At 61.7% G+C, this 19,406-nt stretch overlaps 3 protein-coding genes across 5 annotated transcripts; 2 read left to right on the top strand and 1 right to left on the bottom strand.

Moving 5' to 3' along the window:
• Nucleotides 1–4,714: 4,714 nt before the first annotated feature.
• Nucleotides 4,715–7,888, top strand: IGFALS (insulin like growth factor binding protein acid labile subunit). 2 transcript variants are annotated; one of them, XM_055409145.2, is made up of 2 exons: nucleotides 4,715–4,932; nucleotides 5,906–7,888. In XM_055409145.2, exons 1-2 carry the CDS (start codon nucleotides 4,917–4,919, stop codon nucleotides 7,720–7,722), a joined length of 1,833 nt encoding a protein of 610 aa, XP_055265120.2. In that variant the 5' UTR covers nucleotides 4,715–4,916; the 3' UTR covers nucleotides 7,723–7,888. The 2 variants fall into 2 exon arrangements, with proteins under 2 accessions (XP_055265120.2, XP_055265121.2); XM_055409146.2 differs by having other exon boundaries at nucleotides 5,921–7,888.
• A 746-nt stretch (nucleotides 7,889–8,634) lies between these two features.
• NUBP2 (NUBP iron-sulfur cluster assembly factor 2, cytosolic) lies at nucleotides 8,635–13,873 on the bottom strand. The gene is made up of 7 exons (XM_055409160.2): nucleotides 13,778–13,873; nucleotides 10,956–11,074; nucleotides 10,653–10,851; nucleotides 9,874–10,028; nucleotides 9,644–9,754; nucleotides 9,486–9,555; nucleotides 8,635–9,187 (listed from the first exon to the last, which is right to left on the bottom strand). Exons 1-7 carry the CDS (start codon nucleotides 13,791–13,793, stop codon nucleotides 9,042–9,044), a joined length of 816 nt encoding a protein of 271 aa, XP_055265135.2. The 5' UTR covers nucleotides 13,794–13,873; the 3' UTR covers nucleotides 8,635–9,041.
• Nucleotides 13,874–15,511: 1,638 nt separating this feature from the next.
• Nucleotides 15,512–19,339, top strand: SPSB3 (splA/ryanodine receptor domain and SOCS box containing 3). Of its 2 annotated transcripts, XM_055409154.2 has the most exons (6): nucleotides 15,512–15,643; nucleotides 18,108–18,282; nucleotides 18,357–18,544; nucleotides 18,629–18,731; nucleotides 18,805–18,930; nucleotides 19,020–19,339. In XM_055409154.2, exons 1-6 carry the CDS (start codon nucleotides 15,518–15,520, stop codon nucleotides 19,337–19,339), a joined length of 1,038 nt encoding a protein of 345 aa, XP_055265129.1. In that variant the 5' UTR covers nucleotides 15,512–15,517. The 2 variants fall into 2 exon arrangements, with proteins under 2 accessions (XP_055265129.1, XP_055265128.1); XM_055409153.2 differs by having other exon boundaries at nucleotides 18,357–18,731.
• Nucleotides 19,340–19,406: the final 67 nt, after the last annotated feature.

Genomic DNA, 19,406 nt, shown 5'->3' on the forward strand with positions numbered 1-19,406 from the left:
GTGGTGTTGGAGAAGACTCTTGGGAGTCCCTTGGACTGCAAGGAGATCCAACCAGTCCATTCTAAAGGAGATCAATCCTGGGTGTTCATTGGAAGGACTGATGCTAAAGCTGAAACTGCAATACTTTGGCCACCTCATGCAACAAGTTGACTCACTGGAAGACTCTGATGCTAGGAAAGGTTGGGGGCGGGAGGAGAAGGGGACGACAGAGAATGAGATGGCTGGATGGCATCACCGACTCTGTGGACATGAGTTTGAATGAACTCCGGGAGTTGGTGATGGACAGGGAGGCCTGGCGTGCTGTGATTCATGGGGTCGCGGAGAGTCGGACACGACTGAGCGACTGAACTGAACTGAACTGAACTGATGGAATGCTGCTCTTGCCACAGAAGCAGTGCACACACTGGAAAGGAGGAAAGGAGAATGTCCTTAGTCACAGAGGCTGAGACATTACACAGGGCTTCCCTGGTGGCTCAGCTGGTAAAGAATTCGCCTGCACTGCGGGAGACCTGGGTTCGATCCCCGGGTTGGGAAGATCCCCTGGAGAAGGGAATGGCTACCCACTCCAGTATTCTGGCCTGCAATAGTCTGTATAGTCCATGGGGTTGCAAAGAGTTGGACACGACTGAGCAATGGCTTATCCGAGGGATTCAGCTACACACACACCTGGGACTGATTTAAGGTCCTGGGATAAACGATCAACAAGAGAATCCTGCTCTATTTGTACATACTGAAGGCAATCTGAAAATGAAAAGAACTCCACTCAGGGACTTCCCTGATGGTCCAGTGGCTAAGACGCTACACTCCCAATTCAGGGGGCCCAGATCTGATCCCTGGTCAAGGAAACAGAGCCACATGCTGCAATTAAGGATCCTGAATGTCACAACTAAAGATCTCACACACTACAGCTAAGACCTGGCACAGCCAAATACACACACACACACACACATATATATAACCAAAAAACCGGCTCCATTCATATAGCATCAAAACTCATAAAGTATTTAGAAATTATCAAAAGTAGTATAAGAGTTATATACTGCAAACTACCAAAAAAAAAAAAAACTGCTAAGAGATGTAGTAAATATATGCTATATTCCTTAATTAAATGATTTTTGTGATCTTGGGTTAGGCAAAGAGTTTAGACACCACATCAAAACCATAAGCCATGAAAGAAAAAAACTGATACACTGAGCTTCATTAAAATAAACTCTCTTACTTCAAAAGACAACAGCAAAAAAAAGTGGCAAGCCACAAACAGAAAATATCTGCAGATGTTATCCTTAGTGTAGTGTGAAAGTTGCTCAGTCGTGTCCAACTCTGTGCAACCCCTTGGACTATACTTGACAATCCATAAATATAAAGTCATATCTATAATGTTCAGTGTAACAACTCAGTAAGGAGACAGTTAAAATATGCACAAAAGTCTTGAATAGACACTGTGCTAAAGAAGATATAAGAATGCAGTAAACACATGAAAAGGTGCCCAGTATCAACCGTCAGAGAAACACAGAAGGGCTCAAAACCAAAAGAGAACAAGGCCAGCTGTACCAAATAGTGGTGAGGATGTGGGACTGGACTCTTACAACCTGTAGAATTACACAGTCGTTTTGAAAAACACTTTTTAAAAACATAAATACTACGTGAACCAGTAACTCCACTGCTAAGAATCTACCCAACAGGAGTGAAACCTACATCCACACAAACGCTCACGGCATCGTTATTCATAATAACCCCAGAGAAACCAACCAGATGTCTGTCATCTGATGTATGAGTAAACAGACATTATCCAGTCACAACGAGGAATGAAGTTCCGATGCGCACTTTGTGGACGGACCCTGAAAGTGTGCTTAGCGGGAAAGGCGAGACAGAAAGGGCACCTGCTGTAGGGACGTTCTAACAGCGGCAGTGCATGTGGCTGCACCGCAGTGCACGCTTGCTGACTCACCGAGTTGTGTGCTGTGCTGACGGGTGGATTGTATGGTGTGAGAAGCGTGTATCAGTAAAGCTGTTTTAGGAAAAAAAAACAAAACTGTTGGGTAAAGGCATCACAGTTGATACTTCATTACATTATCCCAACATACTTTCAAAAAAACATTTCAGCCTAGACAAAATGAAATTGAGGAAAAAGGGTAACACTTAATAACAGTATCAAAAGTAACAACCATCCATAGGAAAAAATTTTAAAAATATTATGAAAGATCATAACACAGAAATCTACACAAATACTAGGGAGAGAAACTGAAGACCTAACTGTGCCAGTCCACACTGGGAGGGGAGGCTCAAACTGCACCGGGCCACCCTGGACCGGTGGCTGTCACACACAGGTGGACGAGGTGAGGCCGGGAGCCCCTGCGGACGGAGAAGGGTCTGCTCTGCCTCCAGAGTTCAGGGGGAGCCCAGAAAGGGCCTGGCTACCTGGACCCTGACCACGGCATGCTGGCGCCTGAGAGGGAGGAGGAAGGGAGAGCCACCACTAAACGTGCGGAGGTGGCCGAAACCCACCAGGAAGAATGAAGCCCAAACACCAGCTCACTCTCAGGATCCGAGAGAGAGGGGAGGCCCTGAGAAGGTCTCAGAGAAAGGTCAGTGATGGGTCCACCAGGTCCTTTAAGAGATACGCTCAAGTCCACGGTGGAACGGGACCTGACACCGCGAGGAGCTTGATACATACATCAGCCTGGATTAAAAAGCTTTTCTCCCTGCAGTTTTTCCATTTAAGGAGCATCTTATGAGGCCACATTACGATTAGGAACTCGCACCAGAATGACAACGAAGAGAACGGAGAGGCAGACCACGGTGCCGAAGACAGGCCTACTGGCCACACACGACAAGGGGCTGCATCCAGAACAGGGTTTAAAAACAAGTCACGCTGACAGCACCCAGATAGCTCAGCAAGAGACTGAAACATGTGCTTTACAGGAGACGACAACGCACTGGGCAGTGAGCCTCTGTGAAGCGTGGCCTGCCATCACTGGCGACTGAAGAAACGCAGGACAGTGACAGCCACTGCCCACCTGCCTCCGGGCTGGGAGCGGGCAGGGTGGGGTGACTGAGGGCCCCCTGACCCCAGGGGGCTGTGTGTTACCTGCCAGGACGACACACCCTGGTCTCAGCAGGTCCACTCAGGACACAGAAACGCACCCGGACCCCTCAGGCTTGCAGCCCCACAGCAGGAAGCAGGGAGGGGGCTGCAGCGTGGCGCCATGTCCACAAGACCAGAAACCAGACTCCTCAGGGGCTCTCGGGGTCAGGTGGAAAGAGGCCAGGGCAGTAGTCATCCTGGGTCAGGACAGGCCACCCAGAGGAGCAGGGACAGAACTGACCATGGGCGGCTGGGACAGTGGTCTTCTCCCAACTCAGCGGATCGACCACCAGCGCTACTGCAGGACTTGGGCAAGGCTTATAGAGGGCTAACCCGGCTGCAGCAGTCCCAACAAGGGTTCCCCACCACACACGCTCCCCGGGGACTTACAGGAAGTCCCACCCAAGGCCTGTGGGTGTCAGGGAACAGGCGCCGGCCACTTGCCAGGCTGGGAGCTTTTCGGTGCAGAGGCCCCGGGGCCCGACTCCTGCTGAGTCTGCACTTTCTACTGTGTAAATGCGTGTTTGCCCTGTAAACTTCTGGGTGTGGACTTTCTCCCTGCAGATCTATAATTTCTCAGAAGAGAAGCTGAGAGATGACCTGGAAAAAAATCAAAGCTCGATAAACGGAGGAAGACAAAGCCAGTCCTTGAGTTACGGCATGAGCTGGGAAGGGGCCACGGGGCAGGGGGTCTCTGGGCCCGGGGGCTCCTGCCTTTCCCCCTGCCCCCACCCCAGCCCTCCTCCTTGGTCTCACTGGGAGGCCTCCACAAGCCTAGCCTTACCCACGCGTGGTTCCGCCTTTTTCAAGCCCTGCTGACACAGGCCCTCCACCCCAAGTGGAGCAGAGGAAGGGGTGGGCGGGAGCAGCAGTCACGGGCAGGGTCCTGGTGAAGGGGAGGGGTGGCTGGAGGCCAGCCTGGGGACGCAGCTGGGTTTGGAGGAGCAAGGCCAGGGCCACTCACTGGAGCGGCCGCGCCCTGCCTCCCACATCTGACCCGGGGCTGACCTCAGGCCAGACACTGGGCCCCACCGCGGCCTGCACAGTGCGGGGTAGCCGCGCTCCGCGGGTGCCCCAGAGTGCAGGACGGAGCCTGCTGCTGCGGGGGCTGGTCTCATGGCCCCAGGATCTGGTCCCCGAGGCCAGGCTGCCCCCCACTCTCCTCCCTGGAGAACAGGGCCAGGAAAGCAAACAGCAGCCAGGACCCGGCTGAGCATTCCTAGAAGAGGCTGGGGGTGGGGCATGGCCAGACAGCAGCTGACCCTGAGGTCACGGGAGAAGCGGAGGCTGGGCTGGGCCCGAGGACCCCACCCAGGCGGGGAGGAATGGGCGGGGCGTGGTGAGCGTTTGGAGGACGGGCAGGCCCAGCTTAACTCCCACACGGCCATCGGCTGGGCAGGGAGCCCCTAGGAGACCCCGAAGGACTCCCACCCCCAAGCAGGGGGCGACTGAACACCAGCCCCTCACAGGCTGCTCCAAGGGAGACCCCCGCCCAGCACTGCCTACAGCCCCAGCTCCGGCCAGCCCTGCAGGGGGATGAGAGGTGGGGGAGCCGGGGCGACTGGGACGGGCCCGCAGGCCTCAGAGCTGCACGGGCCCTGCTTGCCCCTGAGGGTGCAGTGGGCAGATGCCGCCCCCAGCCCGTCCCCTGTGCCACCTGCACCCCGCCCCGCTCTGAGTCACCACTAGCACCCGGCAGGAGGGGGTTAACGGCGCTGGGGCCAGCAACTGGGCTGGCCGGTGACACGGGTGCTGGCTGCCCCGCAGAGGGGAAATCCAGAGGGCAGGAGCAGCAGCCCAGCAGACGCCCCGCTCCCGCTCAGAACGAGGGATGGCCCCGAGGAGAGGTGAGGCTCCCGTGGCTCCGCCACTCGCGCGGGGCTGGCCAGCCCGTGACCCCAGCCCACCAGGGTAGGGGCTGCCCCCGGGAGGGCTTCGCTCTGGGAGCCCACTGGGGAAGCGTGGCTGCTCGTCTGGGGGGTCCAGCCCCGGAGAGTCACTGTGGCCTCCACCCACCTCCCCTCCCACCCCGGGCCCAGGCGGGGGCACAGGGGATGCAGGGCCCCGCGCCACCCCAGGGCCCCACCCAGGCCCCCCCACTGCTCGGAGGCCAGGCCACTGCCACCGGTCCCCTTATGGAGCCTTGCCCACCCCAGCTGCCGTGCCTACCCTGAGACCCGGAGCGCTCAGGGCAGGGAGGGGCCCACTGCAGTGGACAAGCCCAGTGCCCAGTGGAACTTCTGGGGGGCCTTGCGGAGAAGCCTGGCATCCTTTGTCCAGTGATAGAACCAGTCTCCGATGGTCAAAGGCCTGGGACCCCATCTGCCCTCGAGGCTGGCACCCTCCTCCTCTCCCCACGCTGGCACACACATACCAGGGAGGAGAGCGCCCCTGATCAGGGGGTCCAACTGGTACAATGAGCATCCAGCTCACTGTCCAGGCTCTCAGGGCAGCAAGTGCTTGCCCACCCAGGCCTGCTCCAGAAGGTTCTGTCGCTCATGCCTTCCTCCAGGCCTGCCTGGCAGCCTAGGCTGGCTCGAGTGTCCACCTTGGGGACGAGACCGACACATGGCCTAGTGGCCAGTCCCTGGTCCCCAGTCCCCTCTGGCCCTGCAGTGGAAAGGGCAGCCAGTCTTGGCCTGGAGGACGTCCCAGTCCTGCCCGTTGACGCGCGGCCGTCGTCTCTTGCCCACACTTTTTGCTCTGGTCAGCAGAGCCTTCTCTCAACGGGTGCGTGTCGTGGTCCCGGGGTGCAGCAGAGGCCTGGAAGTTCCCATGTCTTGCTCCGACCTGAGTCCCCGTCCCGGGCCCCTCCCCAAGCCCCTCTCCCCGCAGGAGGCCCAGCCCTGGTGGTGCTGCTCGTTTCCTGGGCAGCGCTGGGCCCCTGTGGCCTGGAAGGAGCAGAGCCTGCGGCGCCAGCAGACCCCGAGGGCCCGCAGTGCCCAACCGTCTGCTCTTGTGGCCACGACGACTACACAGATGAGCTCAGTGTCTTCTGCAGCTCCCGGAACCTCACGCGGCTGCCTGGGGGCCTCCCGCTCGGCACCAGGGCGCTCTGGCTGGACGGGAACAACTTCTCTTCCATCCCCGCAGCCGCCTTCCGGAACCTCTCGGGCCTGGGCTTCCTCAACCTGCAGGGCAGCGGGCTGGCCAGTCTGGAGCCGCAGGCACTGCTGGGCCTGCGCGGCCTGTGCCACCTGCACCTGGAGCATAACCAGCTGCGCGCGCTGGCGGCCCACACCTTCCTGCACACGCCCGGCCTGGCCTCGCTCGGCCTCAGCAACAACCTGCTCAGCCGCCTGGACGAGGGCCTTTTCCGGGGCCTGGCACACCTCTGGGACCTCAACCTGGGCTGGAATAGCCTGGCCGTGCTGCCCGACACCACATTCCAGGGCCTGGCCGGCCTGCGGGAGCTGGTGCTGGCGGGTAACAAGCTGGCCTACCTGCAGCCCGCACTCTTCTGCGGCCTGGACGAGCTGCGAGAGCTGGACCTGAGCCGGAACGCCCTGCGCAGCATCAAGGCCAACATCTTCGTCAAGCTACCCAAGCTCCAGAAGCTCTACCTGGACCACAACCTCGTGGCCGCTGTGGCCCCGGGCGCCTTCCTGGGCATGAAGGCACTGCGCTGGCTGGACCTGTCGCACAACCGCATGGGCGGCCTCCTGGAGGACAGCTTCCCGGGGCTGCTGGGCCTGCACGTCCTGCGCCTCTCGCACAACGCGCTTGCTGGCCTGCGGCCCCGCACCTTCAAGGACCTGCACTTTCTGGAGGAGCTGCAGCTCGGCCACAACCGCCTGCGGCAGCTGCCCGAAGAGGCCTTCGCAGGCCTGGGCCAGCTGGAAGTGCTGGCCCTCAACAACAACCATCTGCAGGAGCTCAGGCCTGGCGGCTTCCTGGGCCTGCTCAACCTGGCTGTGCTCAACCTCTCCGGCAACTGTCTGCGTGGCCTCCCGGAGCGGGCCTTCCAGGGCCTGGCCAAGCTGCACAGCCTGCACCTGGAGGGCGGCTGCCTGGTCCGCCTGGGCCCACTCGCCTTCGCGGGCCTCTCGGGGCTGCGCCGGCTCTTCCTCAAGGGCAACAGCATCACAGATGTGGATGAGCGCAGCCTGGGGGGCCTGGCCGAGCTGCTTGAGCTGGACCTGACCTCCAACCAGCTCACACACCTGCCCAGCCGGCTCTTCCAAGACCTTGGCCGCCTGGAGTACCTCCTCCTTGCCCGCAACCAGCTGTCCGCGCTGCCGGCGGACACCCTGGGGCCCCTGCAGCGCACCTTCTGGCTGGACGTCTCGCACAACCGCCTGGAGGCACTGCCTGCAGCCGCGCTCGCGCCGCTCAGCCGCCTGCGCTTCCTCAGCCTCCGGAACAACTCGCTGAGGACCTTCGTGCCGCAGCCCCCAGGCCTGGAGCGCCTGTGGCTCGAGGGCAACCCCTGGGACTGCAGCTGCACACTGCGCGCCCTGCGGGCCTTCGCCCTGCAGCAGCCAGCCTCCGTGCCCCGCTTCGTGCAGGCCCTGGCCGAGGGCGACGACCACCATCCGCCCGTGCTCGCCTACAACAACATCACCTGCGCCAGCCCGCCCAGCCTGGCGGGCCTCGACCTGCGTGACATTGGTGAGGCTCACTTTGCCCACTGCTGACCCGAGGCTGCCCCGGCGTCCCAGCGGGCCCTCGCAGCCCCTGGGGGACACAGTTCAGGACCTGCGGGCCCCAACCTGCTCCCTGAGGGCCTGATCGTGAGGGTCAGGGACACGGCCTCCCCAGCTGTCATCAATTAAAGCAACCAAATAAACGGGGCCGTGTGTGCGGGCAGGGGTGCAGCTCACTGTGGGTGCGGGGTGCTAGCCAGGGCCCCTTTGGCTGCCGTGACCCCATGGCCCCATGGCCTGCCCTGCGCCCAGCCTCCCTTCTCATCTGTGAGTCCCCAGGTCCCCACCCTGGGACCGGCGGGCCCTCACTCGGGTCCTCCAGGAGCCTCACGCATCAGGCCCTCGCCAGCAGCGTCCTCGGGGGCAGCTTGGTCCTCGGAAGCCGGGACCAGACTGGGTGCGACTCTCCCTCTCCAGGTCCCTGTGCTCCTAGCCAGACCCCCCACCCCCAAAGGAAGCCCCCCGTGGTGCACCTGTCACTGTCCCCCCTGGAAGCAGGGCCCAGGGCTGCCCTGTTGGCCTGGACGCATCCCCGGCCGAGCACCCAGGCTCTTCCCAGGGAGAGTGGCACGCGGGGTGCTGTTCCGCCACCCAGAATGCACCCCAGCCTCCCCAGGACCCACGCAGGGAAGAGGCCCGGGGCTCCGCTCCACACTCGCCTCTCCTGCCTGTCAGCCCGGCCCAGGGCAGGCCCTCGGCTGTCTCTGGGCCAAGCCTGGCCACTCACACACCCCAAGTCACCCGGCGCTCCACACGAGCCTCACCTGAGTCTCCAGGGGCCTGTTGACAGCAGGCCTGCTGGCCAGTTCCTGGGACTCGGGGGTGGACACTGTCTGCACAGGACACGGCGACACTAGGCCGGGGAGGCGGGGCCAGGGCGGAATGCTCTAGAAAGTTCAGATGTGTAAACACCGCAGTGGAATGCGTTTATTTCGCCTCCTCTGAGTTACAAGTTTGACACCTTACTGGGTGTCACCTCCTTGCCTGGGATTCCAGGCCAGGCAAGCTTCCAGATGCACCAGCTCTGTGAACGACGTGGGGAGACTCGGCTGTCGGGAGCAGCGGTCTGTCTGGGCCACAGGGGTACTGAGCTGCGCCAGCAGGGAGGGCAGGCCACGGCGGGGGGACCCCACGCCGTCCCCAGGTGAGCAGGCGGAGCCACTCATTGGTGGTGGATCAGCCGAGATGCTGTTGAAGCTCTTCAAATGTCCAGGGCGGGTCCCGTGGGGAGAGAGGCACACAGGGCCTGGCTGGGCCCCCGCTCCAGACCTCCAGCCCCACAGTGCACAGGAGCGGTCAGCCCACCTCAGTCAGGAGAGCCCCTCAGGCGTCTCGCTGAGAATCTTCTGGGCGATGGAGGAGAGCGCGGGGAATGCGGGACTGTCAGGGAAGTCCTGGATGAAGTCCCGGCCATCCTCCAGGCTCCGCGTGAGCTCAGGGTCCAGGGGCACCGAGCCTGTGGGGGTGGAGAGCGGACAGTAAGGGCCAGGCTGGGAGGCCCTGTCCACCACCTCAGCCCAGGAGCCTTCAGGCAGCACTGCCAAGGCCCAGCATGACCGGCTCCCGAGCTCAACCTCCCCAGGACGCCCAGCAGCCACCCAGCAAGCCCCACCGCCTCCCAGGTGCTCCTGCGGAAGAAAGCACAGGGCGCCTGCGGCTGGCAGCTCTCGCTAGGGTGGGGGGCTGGCAGGGTAGGAGGAAGCCCATCTCCCTGTGCGGGGGGCAGGGCCCTGGGGCAGCCCCAGACCACTCACCCAGGAAGGGGACGCCGGCATGTCTCGCCAGCTCCTCGCCACCTCCCCTGGAGAAGATGTTGGTACACTCCTGGAACAGAGATGGGGTCCACCTCCACCCTCTGCCTGCAGGGGGTGGGGGGTGCGGCCACCCATGCCCACGACCACCCAGGACTCACTGCGCAGTGGGGGCAGACAAAGCCGCTCATGTTCTCCACGAGCCCGATCACCCGCAGCCCCACCTTCCTGCAGAAAGTCAGCTCCCGCCTCACGTCCCCCACGGACACCGCCTGGAGACCGGGAAAGGGGCGGGGATGGCAGGTGGGTACCCCGAAAACAGCCAAGATGGCCGAGGAGGACACGGTAGAGCGTCTGCCCCGGGGTGAGGGCGCCCGTGCGGGAACAGTACCTGGGGTGTGGTGACCACGAGGGCCCCCAGGGGGCTGTAGGGGCGCAGGGCGTCCACCACGGCCATGTGTTCATCAGAGGTCCCCGGGGGCGTGTCCACAACCAGGTAGTCCAGCTGCCCCCAGGCCACATCAGACACAAACTGCTTTATCAGCGCTGTGGAAACCCAGGGAGGCTCAGGGTTGGGGGTAGTGGGCAGGCGGGCAGGGCCTCACCGGGCCCATGCCCCTCCCGACCCCAGGGCGGGGCGACCTTTGGGCCCGGGGCCCACCTGCATTCAGAGGGCTGTGTGTGCCACTGTGCGCCAGGAGCAGGGAGAGACCCTTCCCCAGCGCCCCCCAGGACTTATGCTCGGGCCCAAGCTTTAATGGCCGGAGCAGGGACCCTCCAGGGGCGATGTCTGTGCCCCAGAGAGGTGGCCTGTAGGGAACACCAGGCGGCCATGGCCTGGGAGTAGCCCCCGCCCCGGGCCTGCTCCCACACCTGGCAGCCCCGTGCTGGTCCTCGGACAGAGCCGAACCCTGTCTGCTGGGGCAGAGGCACCAGAGCCCGACCAGGCACCCCACAGGGCGCCTTCCCGCCCAGGGGAGGACCAGGCAGCTGAAGGCCTCACGGCTGCGGCTCATGCTCTCACTCCCTAGGCCCACTGTCTGCATACTTGCAGGCTTGACGGGTCAGGGTCGGGGGGAGCATCTTGGAAGTGAAGACCAGCACCAGTCTTTCCCCCGGCGCCTGAGGCCGTGGGGCGGGTGGGGAGCCAGCAGCCCGGCACGGCATTACCGTTCTTCTTGGGGCCTCTCCACACCACAGCCTCATCCGGCTGCTCCAGCAGGAAGCCCACGGACATGAGGGAGATGCTCTGCTCCCGGTCCACGAAGACGGGCACCCAGCCACTGTCACCCTGGTGCACCGCCCTGCCCTGCGCCCGGAGCATGCGGGGGACGCTGGGGCCACACAGGTCCACGTCCAGGATCCCCACCTGCAAAGGGGCATCCACATGGCTCATGAGCGCCTCCGGCCGGGCGCTGCCCTGTGTGCCCACCCAGGAGAGCGGCAGCTCACGAGGAGACAGGAGGCGCTCACCTTCTTGCCCGCGTGGCGCAGGGCCAGCGCCAGCTCTGTGGAGATGGTGCTCTTCCCTACGCCCCCCTTACCCGAGAGGACGAGGACGACGTGCCGGACGCCGGCCAGGTTTCCAGGCTCTGGTTGGAAAGACAGAGGGGAGGACAGCCGGGTGTCTCCTAAGTACCAGCTGCCTTCTGCTGCCCACTCACCGTGGTCACCAGGCACTTCCTACACCCAGGTCCTGAGAGGGCCGTCCTGAGACCTGCCCCATCACCTGACACATGCAAACGCAGCCCCACGAGAGGAATTCCAGCAGACTCCAGACCCAAACCACTGCTTCCTCAGAAACGGTCGCCCCCGCTCGGTCTGGAGCAGGGCTACCGCGGCTAGAAATGCTGCAAACCCTCCGCTCTGAAGTGTGCACACGTGAGTGCATGGACACCTTGAGTGCACAGGGCCAATTCCAGCCAAAGCCTCCCAGGTGGCTCCAAGGGATGAGGGTAGAGACCAGTGTGTTGCCCGCCCCTGTGCCAGCACCTCCAGGTCTGACCGCAGGCGGGCAGCGCCCTCCTCTGGGAGCAGAAGCGGCACTCCTGGCAGCCCTGGCCTCTGGCTCAGGAGGCACCCACGCCGTGTGAGGGTACAGAAGTCAGGTCACTCGGATGGCTCACGGTTGCGCCTTAAGAAATCCTGGGTACCCCCAGGGCGCCACAGCGCCAGTGCCAGACCCCAGGCAGGCTCTGCCTGAGCTCCTGTTTCTCCAGTGAGCCTGAAATGCCACCCTGAACACACTCACGACTCCCACCCTGCTACCCCACAGAGGCGCCACCTGTGCACAAACATCCCTCAGCCCCTGCAAAGCACCCTGAGGACCTCACCACAGAGTCCTGCGAGGCCTGCAGCAAGCTGCTCACTCCAGCAGCCTCCCTACACCCCGGCTCCCCAAGAAGGGCTCAATGTGAGGTGAGTGAACACTGTCTCCCTCCTGACCCATCTCTCATGGGCAGGTTCAAAGGCCGCTGCCACCAAAGGGTCCCTAGAAGGAACTCAGGGTGCACCTGGCCTGGCTTCTACACAGGCCCCGGTCGTAAGGCGGTACAGTGCCTGTCCTGGGTCTCCTTCTAGAGATCCTGTATGGGGACGAGGGAAGGGCACCATCCTGCAGCCACAGATCACTGCCGACAAACACAAACCTCGGACACCATGCCTCGGGACGCTTCTGTGATGACTTAAAAGGCTATTACTTAAGCTGCTTTAATATCAGAAAGTACTTGGTGGCTCAGTGGTGAAGAATCCTCCTGCCAATGCAGGAGACACAGGTTCGATCCCTGCTGTGGGAAGATCCCACATGCCACAGAGCAGCTAAGCTCCTGGGTCACAACTACTGAGCCTGTGCTCTGGGGCCCGGGAAACACAACTTCCGAAGCCCACAAGCCCTAGAACCTGTGCTTCACAACAAGAGAAGTCACCACTCGCCACAACTAGAGAAAAGCCCACACAGCAATGAAGACCCAGAACAACCTACGAATAAATAAAACAAAGTGCCTTTTAGAAACAGTAGTTGGGAATCAATTTCACCTTTCTTTGATTGGTGGAGGGGCACTTGGGCAGAAACTTGGGAAAGAAGAAGGCAAATGCCAGTTCTGACACCTACATGCCCTCCACGCCAGCACTGCATTGCCAACCTCCTAAGAGTGACGCCTTGCTCTCCTCACTGGTGGGACTGGGGAGCTTCATCTGCCCGAGCCTCAAACAGGATACTGTGGCTCCCATCGGGTAACTGGAAGGAGCAGCCAACTTCCCAGACCACAGTTCTCAGGAGCCAACCACAACTTTCCCTCATAAGTAAACTCAAAGGCTTACAAACAATGACAAACTAAATGCATACTACTACATGGGAGAGGCTGTCCTGGAAGGGGCAAAGGAAAGCAGTGTCTCCCCACGGAGGGAAGTGAGGGATCCCACGTGTGGATGAGAAGACCAATCAATCAGGCCCTGCTGCTGCTGCTAAGTCACTTCAGTCGTGTCTGACTCTGTGTGACCCCATAAACGGAAGCCCACCAGGTTCCCCCGTCCCTGGGATTCTCCAGGCAAGAACACTGGAGTGGGTTGCCATTTCCTTCTCCAATGTGTGAAAGTGAAAAATGAAAGTGAAGTCGCTCAGTCGAGTCCAACCAAATCAAGATTATCTGATACACTGGACAAGTACGGAAGTCTTTGTATGTAAAGAATCGACAGAAGCAACTGACAACAGGCGCTGCCTCTGGGCACAAGGAGGTTTACTGCATAGCCCGTGAGGCTTCTCGAATTTCTGTGTGCATTTGCCTCTTCGTTAAAAAAAGAAGTATCCATCATCAACCTAGAAATCATTCCCCTCACCTTGTAGCAAGTGTGCCCTTAACATAACAAGCTTCTTCTGATTTTTCTCTCCGGTGTTACGTTTATAATCTGATGGATGAATCCAGCGTTGTAAACGCTTTGTGCTCAAGATATCAGACCCGAAGTCTTTTAGAAAATAATGTGGCTAATCTGTGCGAATCCGGCTGTGCCCAATGTATACATTGGGTCCCATTCAGATTTCATTAAAAAAAAAAAAAAGGTTTAGAAAATCAGAATAAAACTACAAAAATCATAGAATGTGACGTTCCCGTTTCTCCTTCTTGAGCGCCTTATTCAAGACCTAAGCGCCGTAATGACACGTGCGCGCACCTGAGAACTTTATACCGCAAATAAGAAGGTGTGCTGAAACCCGGAGCCACGACTAGCAGCTGCGGGCCTGCCCCTTCCCTCTCGCCTCGGCGCCCGCCGACCCGCGACACCCCGCGGCCACTCACACTCACCCGCAGCAGCTTCCATCCTGCCCTGCTCACCCCGTGGGCCTCCCCTCGCAGCCCGCCTCCCTCCATCTGAGTGAAGCGCCTTCGGACCAATGGGCAATGCGAACCTGCCCCGGCTACCCTTGATAGGCCCACTCGCGCTACCCTGAGCCAATCAGATTGTGCAAGGGGTGCACGCAGGTTCCGGCGCAGAAGGCGTACGGGACAGGGACCCACTTCCGTGTCAATGCCCCAGCATGGGACCGCTTCGTTTGCCCGCCCCGCGTCCAATAAGCGCGCGGGACTTGTCTCCGACCGCTTCAGATGTGACCAATGAAGACGTCGATCTTGGATTGACAGGCCCAGCAGCCTTTCAGCAAGAGGCATGTGCGGCGGGGCCCGCCCCTCTTCCGAACGCCGAACTCGAGTGCACTGCGGGCCAATGCGGTGCAGGGGGCGGGCCGCGGGGCGGGGATTGTTTACGTCTTGCTCCGGAGCGGAAAGTAGGTCACGGCTGGCCCGGCTGAGCGCGGCGGCGCAGAGCGACTGCAGGTGAGCGGCGGGGCTCGGTCGCTCCTCCCTGGGTCTTCCGGGCCCTACTGCCCGCCTGGGTCGGGACCCCACCGCACCCGTTGGCCTCGCGGAGCTGCGGGCGGCGCGGCCGGCGCGCCTTTGTTCCGACGGCTGCGGCGGGGCCAGAAGAGGCAGGCGAGGCTCTGCGCCGCAGGCCGGGCGGGGCGGTGGGTGGGAGGAACCCCGCGACCCAGCCGACCCTTTGACAGTGCGATGCCCGACGGGGAAGCGACCCCTGCTGCAGCGGGGTTGTCTCGGGGCCGTGCATCCCGCGTGCATGGCCTGGCGCCTACTGTTGCCGTGGCGGTGGCGGGCGGGGCTTAGGCCGGGCCCGCCGTGGCCGGCTCCAGTAGCAAACCCGGGTCTGCAGACGGGCTCACATCCCTCAAAAGCTGTGCCTGCGTGCGTCCTCTGCCGTCCCTCGGGATCGTGGCGGGGTCCAGTCCCGGCCCTCCTGGGGAATTTCAGTACAAGATCCCAGAGATCGACTTGTAACTGTAAGTCGGGCTTGGAAGTTGAGAGCCACAGAGGGGAGGGGAAAGCGTCCTGGGCAAAGGGCTGGAAAGAACCAGCAGCCGGCACAGGGCCGGAACTTGATGGGCTTGGTAGGATTTTGCATTTTATCCAGAGAACGATGGCAAGCCCTGAGAAGTTTATAACTCGCTAATTCAAAATTTTTTAAGATTTGTGTTTCGAAAAAGCTGGGTTGTAGTGAATGAAGTGGGCGGAGCCGGAGCGGAGGAGTCGTGCGGGGTGGGGGAGGCGCGGTGGCAGCAGATGGTTCAGGACACCGTTGGAGGTGGTGTGGAGGGTGGAGGGCCGTGGTGGGAGGAGGTGTTGGGATGACTGCTGTGTGTCTGGCATGAGGAACTGGGAGGATGGAGATGCCATTTGTCAAACTAGACACTGGAGGGACGGCAGGTAGGGCTTGAGATGCCCGAGGGACGGGTAGGCAGGACATTTGAGTTCCTGAGGCCAAGCTCAGAGAGGGGCCTTTGAGAGTCATGGATGTCTGGATGGTGTTCCACGCTCTCTACCTGAGTTTTATCAAGGTGTTTGGATCCTGGAGCGAGGTACAAGCTTCTGAAGAGAGTTCCAGACCTGGGTGGGCCGGCACAGGCTGTGGGACCTACTGGTGTGCTACGTCTTTCTCTGCTTCGACCCTGTGGTTTCTTCCAGCTCCTGTCCACCATGGCCAGGCGCCCACGGAGCAGCAGAGCGTGGCATTTTGTCTTGAGTGCAGCCCGCCGAGATGCAGATGCTCGGGCTGTCGCTCTGGCAGGGACTGCCAACTGGGGCTATGACTCTGATGGGCAGGTAGGTTCCAGTGGGTGAGGTTGGCATGGCTGGACAAAAGTGAGGAGACCCCAGGGCAGAGATGCCTGAACTGAGATGGGAAGGGAAAGATGGCCCTGGGGGCAGAGGACGAGGTCATCTTGGCTGGACCAGTCACTGCATGTGCTGTTTCTGCTCTCCCAAGCGCTTCACGCCGGTTAAGGACACACGTGGCCTTGTGTGGTAGGACCCCAAGGCAGATACATTTCTCTGTAGTGGGTGTCAGTGGATACTTTGGTCAGTTCACTTAACAAAACCGTCTCCATTCTGTCTATTCGGCCGATTACAAGGGTGGTTGGTGTTATCTCAAGAGCAGCTGTTTGGACGTTTCCTCTGCCTGTTGAAGTCTGTGCTCTATTTGTGCATATGCACCTGAAAAAAAGAGCTTTGATTCTTAAAGACGACCAGGATTCCTCTGCCTTCCTGTGCTCAGGATCCGGAGCTCTGCGAGGCCCAGGAACACAGAGGCCATGAGGAGGGTGGCTCAGCTGTCTGTCTGCAGGGCAGGTTCCTGAGGGACCTGGGGCTTTGCAGCCGGAGCCTTGTCACACTGACCTCGTGGGGGGCTGTGTGCACTGTGTCGAGCCTCGCAGTCAGGTTCCTGAACCTCTCAGGGCAGAGCTGGGCTTTGGCTCTGCCCTGAGTCACTGCCACTGTTCTTGGGGATCTCTGACTTGGCTCTGGTCTGTTACTGTCACCCAGCCTTGGTGCCCTGGCTCAGCTGGGTGTCCGGGGCGGGGGCACAGATGTCTCTCTCCCCACCTCCAGCATGAGGGCAGCTGAGCCTCTGGAACCACCAGGCTGGGAGGGGGGAATTGGAGCTGGTGGTATCCTGGGCCCTCTTCCCAGGCCTCCCTTAGCTCCCTGCCCAGGCCAGCAAGAGGCCCCGGCCTGCATTCCTGTCCCGCCTCCAGCGCCCACTGACCACGTGGCCTGGGCAGTCTTTTCTGCCTGCGCCTGCCTCGCTGGCTCATTGCTGTGGGATGCAGGAAGCATCCAGGGGCTGGAGGTGCGGTGTCTGACACACACTTGCAGCTTGTCCTGTTGTCCAGCAGCCCTGAAGGCTGCACGCACACATTACTGCTCCGAGCTCTCTGTGCAGTTTGTGGAGAAGCTGGTTCTGCTCTCTGTGCAGGGGGTTACATGCTGGATGCCAAGCATGGGAACAACAGGGCCAGCGGTGCTCAGGTCTGCACCCTGGCTTGGGGAGGCGTGTCTCCTCAGACAGCAGGGGCCCTGCCTATTCCCTGAGAGCCAGGTGCTGGGGCCTCAGCCTCTCCGCGGGTGCCCGTCAGAGACCTCGACCTCTTCACTCACTGTCCTGCTTCTGCATTGCTTCACTCCTGTGTGGTGCTCGGGACTGAGTGTGATTGAGCAGGAACTGGGGGGAGCCGACAGGAAGGAAGAGGACGCAGAACTGGCCTGGCAGAGCCTCTTTGAACTGGCATCCAAGAGAGATCCAGGGGTGAACAGACCCCGCCCCGACTCCAAGGGGACAAGGGTGGGCAGGACAGGGGGCCGGGCAGGGGCACTGACACTGTCTGAGGAGGGTAAGTCTGTGGGCTTTGTTCTTAGGGCAGCAGAATCTCAGGTCTGAACAGGTCCACTGGACTGCTGTGCAGAGGGCATTTTGGGCCAGAGGGGTACCCAGAGGCCAGGAGAGTGAGGGCGGAGGCCTGAGCCTGACCAGGAGCCCAGGCCAAGCTGGGAGAACTCAGTGCAGGCACGCAGAAGTGGTCTGTGCCCTGGGCCCTCGCTGGCTGGCTGGGGTCCGGAGCCCAGGTGGGTGTTGGAGGCATCTTAGCTGGCTCTCAGGAGGGTCTGGTCAGCTGGTCTCCGGAACCTGACCAGCTCAGCCTTGGCATCTGGTTCTGGGCTGAGATCAGGCCCCTAAGGCTTGGAGTCTGTCCTGTGAGGACTGAGCTCCCGTGCAGAGGGCCTGAGACCGCAGGGCTCCCTCAGTAGGGCCCTGTGACGGGTTGAGCTGCCCCGGGGACAGACCGGGGAGCCACAGTCTGGGCTGGGTCTGCAGGCCCTGCCACAGCAATCAGGCCCCAGGAGACCAAGCTGCCTTCTTTAGGTCAGTGGTGGGCTTTGCCACGTGCTCCCCTGTGTATCTGTGACCTAGGACCTCTTGACCTTGAGGGATGTCTGAGTTTGCAGCCCCACGAGGGGCTGATGAGCCACTGGGCCTCCAGGGTTCTTGACTCCATTCCCAGGAAGCTTCCTCGTGGTCGGCCTTTGCGGAGGAGGCCGGAAGAGCTGTCCATGGTTGCAGCGGCTGGCTGTGCCCCAGGGCCTGGGGTGGCCCTCTGGAGGCCAAGCCCCAGGTCCCTTCCTCGGGACCTCCGGCTGTTGACCCATGGACCTGCGGTGGGGCAGGTGGACGGAGGGTGGCTGGGCCGGTGCCAGCAGGCTGGGCGGCAACATCTCCCATGTCCCCTAGCACAGCGACTCAGACTCGGACCCCGAGTGTGCGTCCCTGCCGTCGTCCATCCCTAGCGCCGTGCCAGTGACCGGGGAGTCCTTCTGCGACTGTGACAGCCAGAGCGAGGCCTTCTGTGGCAGCCTGCACACCACCCACCGGGGCCGGGACTGCCGCTGCGGCGAGGAGGATGAGTGTGAGTGCAGGGCCGCGGCAGGCAGGGGGCCTCTGGGTGGGCTGGGGCTCAGCCGGGGCCTCTCGCTCTCACAGATTTCGACTGGGTCTGGGATGACCTGAACAAGTCCTCGGCCACCCTGCTGAGCTGTGACAACCGGAAGGTCAGCTTCCACATGGAGTACAGCTGCGGCACGGCGGCCATCCGGGGCACCAAGGAGCTGGGGGAGGGCCAGCACTTCTGGGAGATCAAGATGACGTCGCCCGTCTACGGCACCGACATGGTGAGCCACCGGCGGGGCCGGGGTGGGGGCGGGGCGCCGCCGGCGCCTCGGTCCCCTGCCCCCTCTGCCCACCCCTGTTCCCAGATGGTGGGCATCGGGACATCGGATGTGGACCTGGACAAGTACCACCACACGTTCTGCAGCCTGCTCGGCCGGGACGAGGACAGCTGGGGCCTCTCCTACACGGGTGCGTGGGGCCCAGGCGGGAGGGGCTGGGGGCCCCCAGGCTACGGGGCTCACCCTGACCCTGCTGCCCCCAGGCCTCCTCCACCACAAGGGCGACAAGACGAGCTTCTCCTCGAGGTTTGGCCAGGGCTCTATCATTGGTGTACACCTGGACACCTGGCATGGGACGCTGACCTTTTTCAAGAACAGGAAGTGCATAGGTGAGGGCGAGACCTACTATGGCCCCAGGGAGCGGGGTCGGAGCCCCTGGGGGGCTGAGTGCCCTGAGGCTGCTCCTCCCCCGGCCCAGGCGTGGCGGCCACGCGGCTGCAGAACAAGCGCTTCTACCCGATGGTGTGCTCTACGGCGGCCAAGAGCAGCATGAAGGTCATCCGCTCGTGCGCCAGTGCCACGTCCCTGCAGTACCTGTGCTGCTACCGCCTGCGCCAGCTGCGGCCCGGATCAGGGGACACGCTCGAGGGCCTGCCCCTGCCGCCCGGCCTCAAGCAGCTGCTGCACCACAAGCTGGGCTGGGTCCTAAGCATGAGCCGCCAGCCCCCCGCGCCCTCACCCGCAGCCGATGGCCCCGAGCCCCGGCGCTGCCAGCGGAAGCGCTGGCGAAGGACCTAGCCTGCTCCCAGATTGAGACCCCCGGGGCTGGGACAGCGCAGACCCCGCCCCTGCCTGTGGACTGCCC

The sequence above is a fragment of the Moschus berezovskii genome, chromosome 27 (genome assembly GCF_049115385.1).
Source record: "Moschus berezovskii isolate FMDL1 chromosome 27, NW_MosBer_1.0, whole genome shotgun sequence".
Classification (NCBI taxonomy): domain Eukaryota; kingdom Metazoa; phylum Chordata; class Mammalia; order Artiodactyla; family Moschidae; genus Moschus; species Moschus berezovskii.